Source organism: Amblyomma americanum, chromosome 1 (genome assembly GCF_052857255.1).
Source record: "Amblyomma americanum isolate KBUSLIRL-KWMA chromosome 1, ASM5285725v1, whole genome shotgun sequence".
NCBI lineage: Eukaryota > Metazoa > Arthropoda > Arachnida > Ixodida > Ixodidae > Amblyomma > Amblyomma americanum.
In genome coordinates, this window is record NC_135497.1 from 75,755,648 (window position 1) to 75,772,806 (window position 17,159).

The window sequence follows — 17,159 nt, forward strand, 5'->3', positions numbered from 1 at the left end:
TGTGCAAAACGTATTATCACACCATTACAATCAGCTCAGCAGCCTGATGTGCCTTACTACAAATTTAGCAAAACGCACACCCAGATCCCTGGCATCATGGCGGTTAACACGAATAAAGATTCGAGAATCTTCAACACCCGATGCGTTTTAGTTAAAGGGGAGCTACTCCACCGTGAAACTTTCCTTCAACGCGAATCACTTTACACACACACAAGCTACAGAAACAAAATTAGCGCCTACTAGCATTAGTGGTGATTTTTTTTTCTTTTCTCGGAAGCCCTCTCCGGTTGTGTCAGCCAGCTCTTGATTGCCAATATATTGCTGTCTCTCTCATACTATCCCAAAAATGTTAGTGTTACCAAACTACCGGTGAGTTGTTAAACAGCTTCTTCCAAATACTATCCACGTTTGTAAAAAAACACCTGTCACTCAGGATACTGCAAATCACTGCACATCAGCTTCACACACCTACAACATTGACCCAATGCAGATTGAGCCCGGTTACTGAGCATTGCGACATAAGACAGTCAGAACCTTTCACACACACAACATAATAACTTCTGGCTCTATTGCCGACACGTAAAGGTGCCAACTATACGCAATTCACGCAGTGACGGCTTCAAGCTAAGCTCACTTCATCACATTCCCTGTGCGCATCAAGACACTGCTTGCATGCCACACGAGTTCTGAATATACAGATTCTCCGCCTCTTTAAAGAACGACTCTTTTATCAATTTTTCCACACTTTTAGGACTAGTTACTGACTGAAGAAAAGAAAATCACACCTGAAAAACAGCTCCAAAAGGATCGAGCAAAGTTTCCCACGCATTTCCTCCCATAACGTGCCAACGGTCGTCTGCTCCTTCATGCAAGCCACCATCGAGACGTGCCGAAAGCGAAGAGGGAGGAGAGTAGTTGGAGCTAATTTCCTTAAAGGGGTTTTAGTAAACTCAGGGGTTTACTTGTCTCAATCAAGCAAATTTCCAGCTACATGATCGAACCTCCGTTACCAAAACTGTGGGTTTTAATGCCCTCAAGTAACACACAGGCTATAAGGGACGCTGCAGGGGAAGGCTCCAGATCTATTTAGACGGCCTGGAGTTCCTCATGCGCTCTAATGTCCCACAGCACACAGGCAGCTTTGCGTTCTGCCTCCATCGAAATGCGGCCACTGAGGCTGGGATTGAACTCGGGTCCTCCAGCCCAGTAAGGAACTTTAAGCCTTGTTTCAACCAAGACAAAAAAATAAAATTTGTTTTACATACAAAAACTCAAAGATTCAACAAATACAACGAAAGTAAAACAGACACTGCTATTTAAAGCAGCTACCCCAGTCACTAACTCAGCAATTCAAGCATTTTCATATCGAAGAGTACCAAAAACTCCACAACATAAAAGTTCTTGCAAAAAGTGTTAGGCAGCTTTAAAAACCTTGTGTAAGCATTGCATAATAAGAACCATTTTGTAATATACTGCTCATGCCAATAAAGCCTATCACTTTTCACATAATGGATAAAATTATAGCTTGTGTACAGCTAAAATGGTCCAATGAAAATTAGCAAGTAAGCATACAAAGCTGTTAACAGCGGGTCTCAAAATCAGACCAGGCACCAATATAGCATTTACTCCCTGCAGACTACAGTACCCAGGTAGCGCATGTTATAGTTTTATCCTTGTTCCTGGTGACAGCCACCATGGTGACAGCCACCACCAGCCAAGGCAATCATCTTAATGACAGCAAATGCTGGTCCCTCATTCTACATAAGAGTTGCTAATATACAGCCACGAAAGTAAGTGTTCCCAAACATGGCAGCAATTCCGTTTTCACAAAGCTCGCTCTCTCAAAAAAAAAATTAAGATATGTACATGAATATCTTAAAATCTGCGCCTTAATCATGCTGGCCCAGAGTTACATTTAAGGGCTATTCATCCTCAAGGTGAAAAGGATTAGCACCAGTGACATCACACTGCGCAGATGCCGTAGCGTTGTGGGTTGTGAACACACACTGAAGGAGGGGAGGGGGAAGCAACCCTTCTCAAACTCTAGCCGCTTTCCCAGCATTCCCAGTGTCTTACCAGTACGTTTTACCAGTGACATTAGAGCAGAACAAAAATCTTTGCATGATGATAACTGTCTGCTGAACCGCCCTAATACTGAAAATAGGAGGCGACCTGGCCCTATTGTTATCAGAGTGTTTGTCAACCGCAGTGCCACGCATTGTCATCTGCCGCTCAGGTGGCCCACCTTTTGTGCCTATCTTTTTGCCAAGGACTACAAGTAAACACCTGGAACTCCTTGTAGAGGATGACAAATGTTCTACATGTGCTTCCGACATTTCTGTTGAGTGTGATGAGCCGTTGAGAAAAAGCACAGTGACCTCCGAGCTGCTACATTGCTGGCACTTTCCCCTCTGCACTATGCTTTTAAATGCCTGCACTATGCTTTTAAACGTGTTTAAAAAGTCAGTTTCACAAACGCACTTCACAAGAGCAACTGCCCATGCGGTGAAGCTCTTTCCGCCACCTGCTTCTTGCCAGGCCTCCCCAAAGACAACAATCTGGCAGATATGTGCTGTTACCACGGAAATGCCATATGCATGTATTAATTATACCACCAAATAATATTTGCGTCAAATTTCAATGCAACCTTCGATCAATTGACTCACGGTAAGACTAATCGGCCGGCCAGTCAGAGTCACACCAACGAAAGAAACTCTAAAGACATGCACGCCTGAGTTTGTCGATCGGACTCCATCCCGACAAATGTACTGCTCGTGTTTTGTAAGAAGAGAAACCGGCAGCAGCTCGAAAATGCATCCCAAATCTTCGCCGGACCGAAGGTGGCTCACATAATATTATATGACATAATATGTACAACAAGGAAGACCGCGTTGCGACATCCATTTACATTAGTACATTTACTGCAAACTTCGAGACATAGGAAAGGATTACGCGTGGCAGTCATGTTAGTTATAACTGGGCTTCAAGAGACCTTAACATTTTGAAACGGCGGCGAGAACTATGGTTATGTCCGCCCAGATAGCCGGTGCAAGGTGCCGCCAAATCCGAAAGCAGCGAGCATGGAGCACTTTGGCGAAATTTTTCCCATCTTTATCAGAATGGAGTAGCTAATCTGGTTTGGCACAAGAGTGGGGTCACTGTAAGATAAGGTGTCGCAGAGATTCATGTCACTTTTTAAATTATGCAAATGCACTAATCCTAGCCAGCATTGCCAGCAGCCAGATAGAAAGAAAATGCAAAATAGTTTGTGAATACTACTGTCGCATGAGCATTTTAAATCATCACAAAAGCTGATGACTTAAAAATGTTGAACACCTGGGCTATGAGGGATGCCACAGTGAAGGGCACCAGACAGATTCTAATCACTTAGGGTTCTCTGACACACATTGAAATATATCGGTACATAACCATTACTGCATTTCAACGCCGTCAAAATATGGCAGCAACACTATAGAAACACTATAAAAGGGTGTCTGGTAGGCGGCAAAAATCAATAACCATACTTAACGGCATGTCACACACCGTGTGGTGCCAAAGTGGTTCTTCACAGCCCTCACCAAAGGTTCTTAGAAGCCATTTGCATTTCACACACACTTAACAAGAATTACCAAACACTAACTTCTCACAACTATTTCCAGCCTTAGAACTGCATCGCCAAACTGTGATTAGCTCTAAAATCGAAAAGCACCTTGATGCAGGACGAAAATAAAGTAACCCACTAATAGTGCATCAACGAAAAATTTGAAACAGTTCCATTCAATTCAATTCACCTCATAGCATGCAATAAATGTGGCTACTAACGTCACATAATTGGCAAAAACGGACATTGAGCTTCTGCAGCCTGCAACCCAGCCAGTGCATCGCCACCTCAGCTCTAGGTCACCCTACCACCAGAGAAGTGGCACCTGCCTACGCTCACAAATCCAGCTACGCTACCCATCCAGAGTCATCGGTAGCCTGGTTTACCCAAGCAGAGGCCATATTGTATGTCAACGGTGTTCCTGCTCAGGTCTGATGCTACCTGCTGGTCAAATGGACGCTGCCCTGTGAGTTGTTTGACCAGCTCCCGCTCCCGATGCCTGATGAGCACCCCTTTGACACTGAAAGCGGTTTTTTTAACACTTCGATGTGCCATTATTTCAGCATAGCACAGCACTACCAGATCATCCAGTGCCTCCCGCCGCCCCTAGAGATGACGCTGCAGCTTGTAACTCTGCCTTGTCGCCCAAAAACTCACGGCAGCTTACCACCGACTGTACCGACCCATCAACTTCTGCTCTCCGGCCCTTCCTGGCCCAGTCATCTCAGCGCCGCCTCCACTCCCTACCCAACCCATGCCACTGCTACTGCTACTGCTTGTCCTTTCGCTGGTCGCTTTCTTTGATGATCCACTCATCAAACTGTGTCGCACGGGTACCAGCAGCTTCAGGAACGACACCCTCATACATACTGGCCGCAGCCATGTTGGCACAAGTGGCTCTGCTACCCAACACCTCGGCATCTGCCCATTGCCGGGCAGTGTCTACAAAAGCCTACTGGACAGCAGAGATGCGAGATACAGATAGCGTCCCGCACCTTTGGCTGCCACCTACACTTGTCCTCTCCAGAGGTGCCACTGCCTTCATCGTCTACTGCGGGTGCCTTTACCATCGCATCTGAAACAGCCACTCCCTCAACACCAGGTTTTCACACGAAGGGCACCCCACGCCTCCTTGTACCCTCGGAAGTGGTTGGTTGCACCAGCAGCGACTCTACACCCTGCTATTTGCTTTTCTTGTGGACACCAGTGCACAGCACCCTCTCTGCCCACACATCGACCCTGCTGTCTTCGCCTGGGATTTCACAGGTATCACTATTTGGCTTCACGAAAGCACCGACAACAGCGCTAACACTCCAGCTCCCTCAGGCTGACAAGAATCCTGTATACATCCTGGGTCCAGCGTGAGTCCCTATAGTACAACTTCTATGGAAAGCTTTCGCTCCAACAGGCCAGAACTTCACTGGTGGGTTATCTTCTGCAAGCTCCAGCCTGTGCACTTCTCCCAAGCGTAGCCTCCGGAGTCTTCTCTCTCACTCCCTGGTTCTTCCCTGGACCCGACTTAAATGCGGACTTAGCTGAGCAACTGTACAATATTTTGTACATATGCACAGGTTCTCTGTCGTTCGCGCTCTTTTGTTCTCGACCTGAGGTCTGGTACGGGGGCCCCTGTAGTGCCACCACCTAAGCACGTGGAAGAAGAAAACGAATGGGACTCGCGCTCCTGAACAAACCCAGCACCTCCCAAAAGCGAGGCAGATTCTCTACTACAAGGCCACCACTTAAGTATTTTTTGCTTTTTTTTCAGCGTGCCAAAGTGGTCTCAACATTGACTTCCATTTACTAATTGTGCAGTTTAGTTACTACCAAAATTAAAAGAACAAAAATACTAAATCATGTTGCTACCCTCCCCACTGGACTGCCAGAGCACATACATACAATCCCATATTCTGTTTGCTCCCTCATAGGCTAAAATACGCTAAAAGCGGCACTGAAGTAAACTTTGATTATGCCTGTAAGTTGCTGAATAAGTTACATAAAGTATCGTTAAGCGTAGGAATATGGAAAATTTGCAATGCCATCACGGCTTATGCGAACTATTCACGTCAAAACAGACCACATGCTTTAGAGGACGTTGGCTGACCATTATCCTCCAGAGACCTGGAGTGTAAACTATGCCACCAATTTTGTTCAAGCACTAAGGATATAATATATCTAGGTTCCAGAACATAAAACATCTTTTCTGCCTTTCGAACTCTTGGCTGTGTGCTCGGAAACGTCCTTTATTAATAGAGAAACTCAAGATATTTCTGAAAAACAGAGGAAAGGTAGAGTCCACTCTTCGCTCCTCTGTGCCCTTATGTGCAGCGGTTGTACCGCTATGAGTGCTATTAATTGCTTACAGGTGCTTTAACACCCATTGCAATGCACATGAACTGCTTTCTTTTTACCCCCTGCCACCCTTTCTTTATTGAAAATATGCATTTAAATGCACATAAAACAATAAGAACGCTGACTGAGAACCTGGCCTCAATTCTTGCAGGAAATCATAGTTAGTGTCCCAGCCAAACAAGTTGAAGGACAACTTACAGGATTACGGACACTGAATTTTTACTTGCATGTTTTCTTATTTAAAATGATGCATTACACAGTAATATGCATCATTCCGCGATACTGGTCTATGATCGCTTAATAATTTATTGAATTTCTTCTCCACGCAGTTTCGGTTTCATCAACCATATGATAGCTATGATGTGTATTTGACCTTAGGTCATGCGAGAAATGAAAAAAAAATGGCAATATAATTTGGTATGTCTTCAGTTGCTATTCCAGCTCTTGAAGAAGGCTGGTTCAAGTATTGCAGTGAATTAAAACTATGTATCAGCGTTTATTACATTGCAGCCTTTTTGTTCCTCACGTGACCTAAAGATCACCTACATGTCACAGCCATTGTTCACTTGATGAAACTAAAACCGAAATAGCATGAGAAAAAATTACAAATTATTCAGTTGTTGAAGCTAAATACCATGGTATTGATCCATGTATTCTAATGTCTAATGCATCATTGGAAAGAAGAAAACATGCAACTAAATTTAGGCGTCCATAGTCCTTTGCACTAGGTCTCAAATTATTCGTAGTGGTGTGGAAGCGACAAGCACAAGGCAATGCCTTCCAGGCCGGTGTGGTTGTCATGCAAGCAGTTGAGTACAGTACACTTGTGGAAGCCATCGCGTTGCAGTCAAAACTTCCACTCCACTGTGAACAAGCAAAAAGACGTGCACAGCTACTGTAGCAACCACTCGTTTTTCATTACATCTCTGAATGCCTTGCAACTGCAATAAGCTTCAAATACAGCTTCTCTACAATAGCAAACGTATAGATACAAGGCAGCCCAAACACTGTTGCCCCATCAATGAAAAGTTCCAAGCTTTTTTTTATTCCTTATTCAAAACAAATACTTCACAATTTGTACTGTTCACTCATCTGCCTCACACTTGGTAGTCATGAGATAATGTCATTTTTTTAAATTGTGAAATAATACAAGCCCCAAGCACTTTCCGGCATTTCTTTCTGCACTGATTACAAGTAGTAAACGGCATACTCGAGCTAATTTTGTGAATGAACTGTAATACTATGGTTCTTTTACATTTTGTCATTTGAATGGAAACAATTTTCAGTACCAAGGGCAAAGTAATATTTAACATCAGATAACTCACCAGCTCTATCAATTTAACGTCATCCTGCCCCTACAAAAACAAGACACTACAGGAATATGAATATGCAATTAGTTGCATGCCAGTTTTCAAAATGAGACAGTATTTCTTACTGAACACTGGGTACTTTGGTGTTTATTAATCTGAAGCCAAGAAAAACTGGCCGTCTCTTTGGCACACCCCAAGCATTTATAGAACTGGCCTCTGGAAGCTGCTCGTACATGGAAGCTATAGGATGGGCTTAACATAAATAAGAATAAAACTTTTCTGAGCAAATGTGAGGACATGTGTAGTAGTATGGGAGCTCCCACAGAACTTCATATATTCTACTTACGGTACCTTCTTCCTCTTATTCTAGGGCCACCTGAATAACATTGGCATTTTGCTTTCCTCCTCTTTCCACAGCACAGTCTATCAAGACTACACCAGACATAGGAAAAGCTCTAAGGGATGATCCAACAAATGCTCGCCATTCAACACGCTCTTCCTACCCTGAGTGAAGAAAAGTATAAGAGTAGAGAGTCAAAATAAAGATTGCATTGGCAGAACAGCAAACATTAAAAGTGTCGGTAGTAGCATGTTCACGGGCACAATGCTAAAAATGAAGCTAAAAAGAAGTATAGCGAGTGCACATACGACTGGCTCAGCATCAGGAGTGCTGCATGTGCACGGGCTCCGCCCTGGGCACGTGCTGGCGCTGTACCTTTCAGCACCCTAGAAATGCAGAGAGGAGAGGGAAAGCCCCGCAGACAAAGAAATTCCAGCATCTCAGAAAATTTTTTGCATCCCTTCTTAAGACACCCACAAACAATGACATGCTGGAGCAAGCATGCACCATTAGAAAAAGCAGTTGCCAGATGATGTCACTGAGCACAAGTGAATCAAGTGAACAATGCAAGTTGCATTTGCAGATAGAGGGGCGAAAAGTAATCGGATGGCTGATAAAATGGACGAGCAGAAACAATTACTTCAATGCTACCAAGACGACGTGCCGGACAGACAAGCATAAGCAAGGGGATAGCGCAAGTGATCAACATGAACCTGTGAAAAGTAGTAGTGTCCAACAAGCAGTCTAAAAGCACTTTAACTGTTCATATCACATGGCGTCCACTGAATGCAGTTGGTGGCTAGAGTACAATTCCAAAAAATTTGCTCCCAGACTACATTAACGAATTGTGGCCTACACTTAGTGTAGTCAAATACCTGCAAGTGTTGTCAAATACCTACAAGTACACTGTCAACAAGTGCACCTTTTTTAGCTATCATATACAAGCTATATAGTGCAAGGCAATTGAACCAGTTACTTCAATATCCACAGGCCTCCCCCTTGCATCATCACAGAAGCTTCATACGCTGCCATAGAGGATTCTATTTGAAATGCAACATATTGCGGGATCCAAACAGAAGATAAAATCCAGCTGCCAGGAAAGCTCAACTTTTTTTTTTTTTTTTGCAAAGAGTACATCAGGTACCAATGCCTATTCTTTGCTTTGCACCCAGATTCCGAAACCAGGAAAAACAACGTACTGTCCCACAAAAGTTCAAAGCACCCCTTCCCAATCCTTTTTCTACAGTAAGCTCAGCCATGAGCACAGCACCAGATCTAGCCTTACTGTATCTAGACCCTTAGTGTAAATCATTAAAAATGGCTTCTAAAACATCACAGTACAGTAAGGCGTTATGAACCAAATCCTGTAAACGACATACCATGAGAAACATACTTTAAACAAGCAAATAACTGCAACTGACATTCCATACAAATACAAAGGAAGCCAAACATGATAAAACAAAGCTAAGCATCTGAAAACGGGCATCTTATGACAGTGCCATCAGCTTTGCTCCTTCATTAAAAGGTATATTAGTGTGGCTCAGAGAAACAAACTCAAAGCCTAACACATCCAGTGACTAAGCAGCAGCAAACAGCATGCCAACATTTTATTAAACACTCAGAAATGCCTCAAAAGTCCTTTCTAAACCTTTGGCGTTTTAGGACAAATGGCACAACACCAGCAGTAATGCCTACCTGCATTAGCAATGGCACTGAGAACTAAGGGGACAGAATAGGTCTTAAAAGCATGCTACATTCATTACTGATAACAGAACGGCCTTTCTAACAGGTTGGTGCAAGGCTAGCTTCATAGAGAGAACATCATAACATGCTAGGGACACCCCACTAACTGCATTGCAGCATCCTATCTACTCTTACTTCTGTGTAATGGCACACGTGAAGTAACCTATGCAACCAGGACATATGGCAATATAGGACATCAGACATTTTTTTACACAACCAGGTTGCACAGGTGAAATCACAGCACCATGTCCAAACGGTCTGCACATGTGGAAGTTAAGTGCATACATAAACACTGGAAGATTAGTGCATAAAAACTGGTCAGAAGGTAGTCTGAAAATACTGTGCTCCTCCACTTAGCTTTACTTCGACCTGTCTCTATAGCCTTGCATACAAAAGCCTCAACGATCAGGATAAGTTCTACTGCTACCCTGTCTTCTTCCTCTCTCAGCTGAAGCAAACACCAAACTCAAGCGGTTCCATAATGCAGCAGATGCAACAAGTATTTGTATTTTTAACTTTCTATTTTTTATGCTTTGCAATTTCTACACTTGTTAGTTAATTATTTTGTCAATAAAACAGGTTGTTCACTTTTGTTAACTTATCACAGTATTTCATCTGGGTCAAATACAAAGGAAAACAACTGCCACAGAGTCTGCTGAGGTTGGGCTCCAGAGATTGCAATGCATAACACCCCTGTCTGGGTCAAATACAAAGGAAAACAACTGCCACAGAGTCTGCTGAGGTTGGGCTCCAGAGATTGCAATGTATAATACCCCTGTCAAGTGTGCAAATTAAGTAAAGAATGTCACCTGCTGAAAGTGTACTCTAGCACAGCTAAACAGCATAACATAAGTGCACTCGCCAAAGTGCACACTCGGGTTGGAGTGCATTCACTTTCGAGGGCTGTACTATAGCTTGGACGGCAATGATGATTTGGACATATAATGTAATATATAACAAAATGTGCATACAAGCTGATTTTACCTGTTATACATATTTTTATTCGTGGAAATGTTTTATGATAGTGACCAGCAAACGGCAAAATAACACATCAATAAACATGCTGTAGTCTACCATATTGTTTGTTGTATGGATTCTAGACAGGCTTAGGAACTTGACTTGCTACGCCATTACCACAGAACAAAAATAATGCGGTCATAGCCAAACAGTAAGTTATGTAGTGTCACGTTCAATACGACTTGCAACCTCAAGCAGCGTGGCCAAAGCGCTCCCCGGAAGCATGGTGGAGCCGACAAGCGACGCGCTTGAAAACGAAAGGGAAAGAATTTTGCTGTTCCACCACTCAGTCTTCTCCCCTGTTCCGTTTGGCAGTACCATGGCGTTATCACATCGCCGGCGCTTGCGTGACGAATGCAAGGCGCATGTCACAGTTGATTTTGATACATTCCTTTTGGTTCCACCTGTCATGCCTGAAAAAGCCCAAATCGGACTTCAATCACAGTATGACAGGAGCAGACGACACGGGGGATGCGCCTGGCTGCTGGAACAGCAGAATCCTTGCCACTTAGCTTTCAGGCGCGCCACTTGTCGGCCCCGCCATGCTTCCGAAAACACTGCAGCCAAACGCTCACGGGTTCCAAGTCATATTGAGCGTGATAGTACATCTTTATGTGCTCACTTTTCTATGAGAGCATAATTCTGAAAGTTACGCTTACAGATCACCACTTCGGAAAATTTTATTTCTAGCCAGCCGCCATTTTCATATCTGCAAGTGCAATAGTGTAAAGTGCACTCGAGAGGCTGAAGCTAACTCCCCATAAGTGCACTTTATTTTGTGCCCACAAGCCATGCAGCCAAAATCAATGCAAAAAAAAAAAAAACAATACGAGAACCACAGAGCAAGCAGCAGTTCACATCTAAGCGAATGCCTCTACCACTTCAAGCATTCGTCATAACAAAACCTTCAATTTGAGAAGCAATTATGCTCACGAAACACATAACAGTGATAAACAGCACACAATGAGAGTGGCAAGAAGGGTGGAAGCAGCATGTCAGTACAACATATGCTGCGAGAGCTACATATAAACCTTTGTGGCACGGGAAGTCAAATTTAACCCAATTTTATATTGCTTTCAGTGCACAGAGACAAACCCAAGGTACATTTTAGCCCAGTTTGTTTGGTGCTGCCAACTGATGAATGAAAAGATCTTTTTCCATTTTCTAGAGTTGTCATTTGATGAGAGCAAGATCAAGAGTAGTTTAAGTTAGCACTGCTCGGAGTCTGACAAGAGCGAGTTTTTGCCTGCACGCCGTGAGCTCTGCTTTTTCTCAGACATACCTGGAAAGTTTTACCATTTCCCGTTTTTTAAATCAGTACCTCTACATTCCAGAAAAATTTTTTTTAATAAGCACTATATGTTCACCAGTAATGACCTGCTAGGCTTACATGTGAATGTGTACACAACAGCTGACAATCTACATTTGATTTTGATTGTTGCTGGGCCACCAGCTAAGCAATGGGAACACAATCAAGCAGCAAAAAAATGTTGGCATATTCAGGAGGAACATAAATGGTGTGGTGCCTAGGCACTAGCTACCATCCACCACACAGCTCATCAAGCAAAAGATGCCGTTGGTGCTCTACCACTTGGAAGGAAGCATGCGCCAAATGTGATATGCGGTATGTCCTGCTCTGCATCCAGTGCTTTACACCTTTTCACACATAGTAGTAGTACGTGGTTGTTTATTACACTAAAAAGACGGAAAAAATTTTTGCTGGCCATGGCATCTGCTATCGGACACTGAAGCACCTGAGCTGTGGCCAGTGGAAATAAAGGGACAGCAAGTAGACAGGGAGATGAAATAAAAGAGGGGAGTGATAGGTGGAAAAGATAAGAGTTAGGGATATGATAAAAAGCACTTATATCGATGGAGTCACTGCAGCCCAAGCACCACAGAGGGGGGTGACGAGACGATTGCATGGACCACGAGGCGGCTGGTAAAGGAACTGGTTTGGTTTACTCAGACTCAGACTATGAGGAACGTCGTAGTGAAGGGCTCCGGAAATTTCGGCCACCTAGGGTTCTTGCAACATGCACTGACATCGCACAGTACAAGGGCCTCTAGAATTTCACCTCTATCGAAATTGGACCGTAGCGCCGGGATAGAACCCGCGTCTTTCGGGCCAGCAGCTGAGTGCCATAACCACCGAGCCACCATGGCGGCTATAGGTAAAAAAACTAACGGCTTCAACAAAAAAAGGAGAGATTAAGGATAGCCTAGATGGCACTTCATTTAAAATATTTTTTCATGATTCCCTGAATGGAGTCAGGGGATCATGTTTGTCCCTCTTTTATGCGGCAGCATAAGGAACTCATGGACTCGTTCGGAGGCTTCGATGCCAAGTGTCAGGTCACATGATCACACATGGTCGGTGTGTATCATGAGGTGCATGACTAAGCACGACACGTGATGCGTGGTCATGACAAGCATGTCATGTCATGTGATATCACGTACCATGTGATGTCACTAAACCGGAAGCAACGACAAACGCCTCGACAGGCTCCTTGTGCTATCGGAGCACAGGCTGGGTATTTTCTAGACAACCGCTAATTTTTTCACAGAGGCTATTGTCCTCAGGGGATATATCTGACCCACATTCTTTAGCACTGCTAAATGACATGCGAGGTTGAGAATTGTGCTAAGAGTATTCTAAAGTATGTAAAAGCAAGTAGGGAAGGAATCTCACTACACGGCATGAGCGAACTTGCTATGCCTGTCACTAAATTGATGAGGAAATAAACATATCGGTGAATTCACCCAGAAGTCTGAATGAATCTTCTAAACTTCAATAAATGCAACGAAGTGTAGCCACATCTTGACACTGAACACATGGTGAAACAAAATGGAAATGAAGGTAATTAAATGCCTTCTACGCCCAGGATTATCCCAAGATTAAAAGCCAAAAGCTCACTTTCCATGAGTAAGCTACCACCTGCCGCTTCCAAAAGAAAGAGAGAGAGGGGAGCCCAAAGAGCCTGTCTACTGAATTTTATCACCCATACTTCATTTGCAGCAATTAAAACTTTCATACCAAAATGAACATCTGTCCAGCTGTGGCAATAAGAGATGCAGCCGAACATTTTAAATACAAAATTTTTAACACCGGAATGTTTCCTTCCATCTGCTAGGCAGACTCCACAAACCCTGACAGGAAACATGAAAGTAATTGCTATCACGAAGGTAATGGCATTATACTAGACGTGACTACTAAAGGTGCCTCAAAGCAGGCAACCACTAAAGCAGGAGAGGATACCAATCAAAACTATTCAGTACCGTACCTTTGGTCTTTTCAAAACAGGTGAAACATGAAGAAAAGCAGTATTAAAAAATGTTAGCCCATACAAGGCGTGACTAATTGCAAGAGCAGAAAGTAAAGCACCTAGAGTTTATTCTAGAAAAAGTAACTCCATATTGCTTTCATACCCCATGTTGGTTAATACTCCATGAAACAAATTAACTCCAAGTGGAGTGATCCACCTAACAGCAGAGTAGCAAAGAGTAACAAAGTCTGAACACGAAATGTCACCAGCGTTGGTTCTGGCCTTCTGACAAAACCCCCAGTTCTGCCCTCGTTTCAACCACCATAGGGCTGTACCTACTGAAATAGTTTTCTTATCTCCAAAGCAGACTGGCCCTCTAAAAACATTAAAGTAATCCCCACATTACAAGTTCAAGATAAACAAGAAAACTGGGCCACTTCCTTGAGAACGACCTGCTACCACCAGCGCACAGCCAAGGGTCTTTCACCATTAAAACCTCTGTCTTCTTCTGACCAGTCAACAGAATTAGGGCAACAGCAAAACGCAACTGTAGAATTAAAATGCACAATAATACATTACAATGCATTCTGCAGAGAAGTAAAGTGCTGCATACAAACTGGGTAGCCTGCCCCGTTTCGCATAATCTGCGGGTTCATTCATGTTTCATTATTCCACAGAGCACATTTCATGCAGTGCTTTTCTTTGCCTTGCACATCACACTATGCTACTTGCTTGCCACATCCACAAAGGAAGGAACTCTACATGGATTATAGTTTCGCCCTAAAAAAAAAATCTGGCACTGCAGACTGCAGGGAGAAAAAATAAGGCAGTTCAACCACCGTGAGAATGCTACAATGCACACGGATCTCAACAAAGATGGCTTCAAATGTCACTAATGCTAAACTTTTTAGAGACAATTTGCCTGCATCACAGACACAGCTGCCAATAATTTGATACTTACTACATGCACACACCTGCTTGCTTGTAAAGCTCGACGGAGATGGTCTTTCAGCTTAAAGAAACCACCAGTTAAAGTAGTGCCTTAACGCAGCAATATGCATGTAACAGCTCACTGCCATTTAGGCAAAGCAGGAAATTTTAATGATGAGTCAGTTATGTGAAAAACTGACTGTACCAATAAATTACACCTGCAGGAAAGTGATAAATGAATGATGTGCAAAAAGACAATGAAAATCACCCAAACAAATGTAAAGCAACACGGGTGTTCCATGCTATCAAGTCACGTACTTCCCAACATTCCCTTGGTTGAACAATTATAGCTCCAGACTACCCTTCTGAAATAGTACTATAAATCTATGATGTGATGAACAAAACATGACAGACCCCCGCAGCATGCCTAATAGCTCGCAGGTGCACTGCGGCACCTGCTAGCAACAAGATGTGCAGTAAAAGTGACAAAGCATTTGGTGCTACTGTTCTGCACCTTGATGCTCCTCAAACATACAATTCTGTTAGTAACATACAATATACTTATCTCATAAATCTACCATCAATCTATTCTATCAGAAATCTACTGCCAACCCTTGTGCAACAAAACATTTTTCACTGCATTCGCCAGCAGTGCAGCATACGGAGGTCTGGCAGCGAATGATGTGCCTCGCCGTACTGCATCTTGCACCTTTGGCTGGAGGATTTTGAAAAATTGTTTTGTGCAAGCTGCTGCCCTAATCACGCTCAAATGTTTAGCACCATGCAGCATATGTTCTAATTTTGCTTGAGTAGTAGATTAATATTAGCACTTGGCTGGATTCTCCAGAACCAATGAGAAACCACTGTAGACAGTAACTTCAGTTCACAAACAAGCCAGCCGAGCAGTGAATTCAACAGGCACCACCACTGTCCGAGCAGAGAAGCAACCACACAACTCGGCCATCTAGCGAACCTGCTACATTCGGTGCACCTTGCCCGGTATGTGCCTCCACTTGTTGAACACTGTTCAGCCTGCCTGCTTCTTCACAAAACAGGAGTCGCAGATGAGCAGTGTCTCACCGGCTCCAGACACTATAGCAAAGTGCTGTTGTTAAAGTGCTACTCAAACAATACAGACCATAAAATGCTACTTTATACGCGATACCTGGCAGCGGATAAAATGCTAGTTAGACCAAACATTTTTTAACATCCTGCAGCCAATGAAGGAAGACGAGACATTCGCTGCAGCGCACACAAAATGCCACGTCAGCCCTTCGCGATAGGCTGTTTCTCCTAGTTTTGTAGCTATGTCCCAAACCCATGATGGAAGGATTGAGTTCTCCACTTTCTAGGCCGACGGCGATTCCGCAGTGACGTGCCTAACGTTACGCTTGCAAGCTCAGTGATTGCCATGAAGGCATGCTCGAACAAAAGTCAACACACAAGGGAGGAGCTATGACTTCAAGGAAACGCATACCCAGGCTAGCTCAGCGATTGCCGTGAAGGCATGCTCGAACAAAAGTTAACACACGAGGGAGGAGCTATGACTTCAAGGAAACGCGTACCCAGGCTAGCTGGCATTGGACTGGCACATCCAACACCTTCTTCGCTCGTCCCGCAAACGGTTTCTGGGCAACGTAGTCTGGAACTGTAGCTCCGCGCGATTAGGCGACCAACAGCGACTGATCAGCTCGCGGTACAGCCCGGCTCGACGCTCGGTCCGTCGCACCCCAAATTGTACACATAAAATTCAGGCATACAAAGCAGACGGTCAGACTTACTGCCTGAGGAGGAACCGCGAAAGGACGCTGCAGCGACGGGCCAGTACTGCGTTCGACTCTGCTTTTCGGGAAAGGCCTGACGAACGGTTCAAGGTACCCAGGCTAGCTGGCGTTAGACTGGCACGTCCAACAGCTTCTTCGCTCGTCCCGCAAACGGTTTCGGGGCGACCTAGTCTGGAAATGTAGCTCCGCGCGATTAGGCGACCAACAGCGACCGATCAGCTCGCGGTACAGCCCGGCTCGACGCTCGGTCCGTCTCACCCCAAATTGTACACAAAATTCAGGCATATAAAGCAGACGGTCAAAATTCAGGCATATAAAGCAGACGGTCAGACTTACTGCCCGAGGAGGAACCGCGAAAGGACGCCGCAGCGACGGGCCGGTACTGCGTTTTATCGGGAAAGGCCTGACGAACGCTTCAAGGAAATGCGTACCCAGGCTAGCTGGCGTTAGACTGGCACGTCCAACACCTTCTTCGCTCGCCCCGCAAACGGTTTCGGGGCGACGTAGTCAGGAAATGTAGCTCCGCGCGACTAGGCGACCAACAGCGACCGATCAGCTCGCGGTACAGCCCGGCTCGACGCTCGGTCCGTCTCACCCCAAATTGTACACAAAATTCAGGCATATAAAGCAGACGGTCAGACTTACTGCCCGAGGAGGAACCACGACAGGACGCCGTAGCAACGGGCCGGTACTGCATTCGACTCTGCTTTCGGGAAAGGCCTGACGAATGCTATCATACAGCGCGGAACTAGACAACGTATGCAAACACCTTTCAAGGTAGGCAAAGCTGCACAACGTGAGCGCTCCAACAAACGTATT

General features: G+C 44.4%; 1 protein-coding gene across 5 annotated transcripts in view; it reads right to left on the reverse strand.

Moving 5' to 3' along the window:
• Positions 1-17,159, reverse strand: part of LOC144113064 (F-box/WD repeat-containing protein lin-23-like) — a 36,575-nt gene that overhangs the window by 18,098 nt on the left and 1,318 nt on the right. For 2 of the 5 annotated variants that reach the window (XM_077645957.1, XM_077645961.1), the window contains exon 2: positions 7,909-7,986. The exons of the other annotated variants lie outside the window; for them this stretch is intronic. In XM_077645957.1, coding sequence (XP_077502083.1) covers positions 7,909-7,986 — 78 coding nt within the window. The remainder of the gene's footprint in view (positions 1-7,908; positions 7,987-17,159) is intronic. 5 annotated transcript variants of the gene reach the window in all.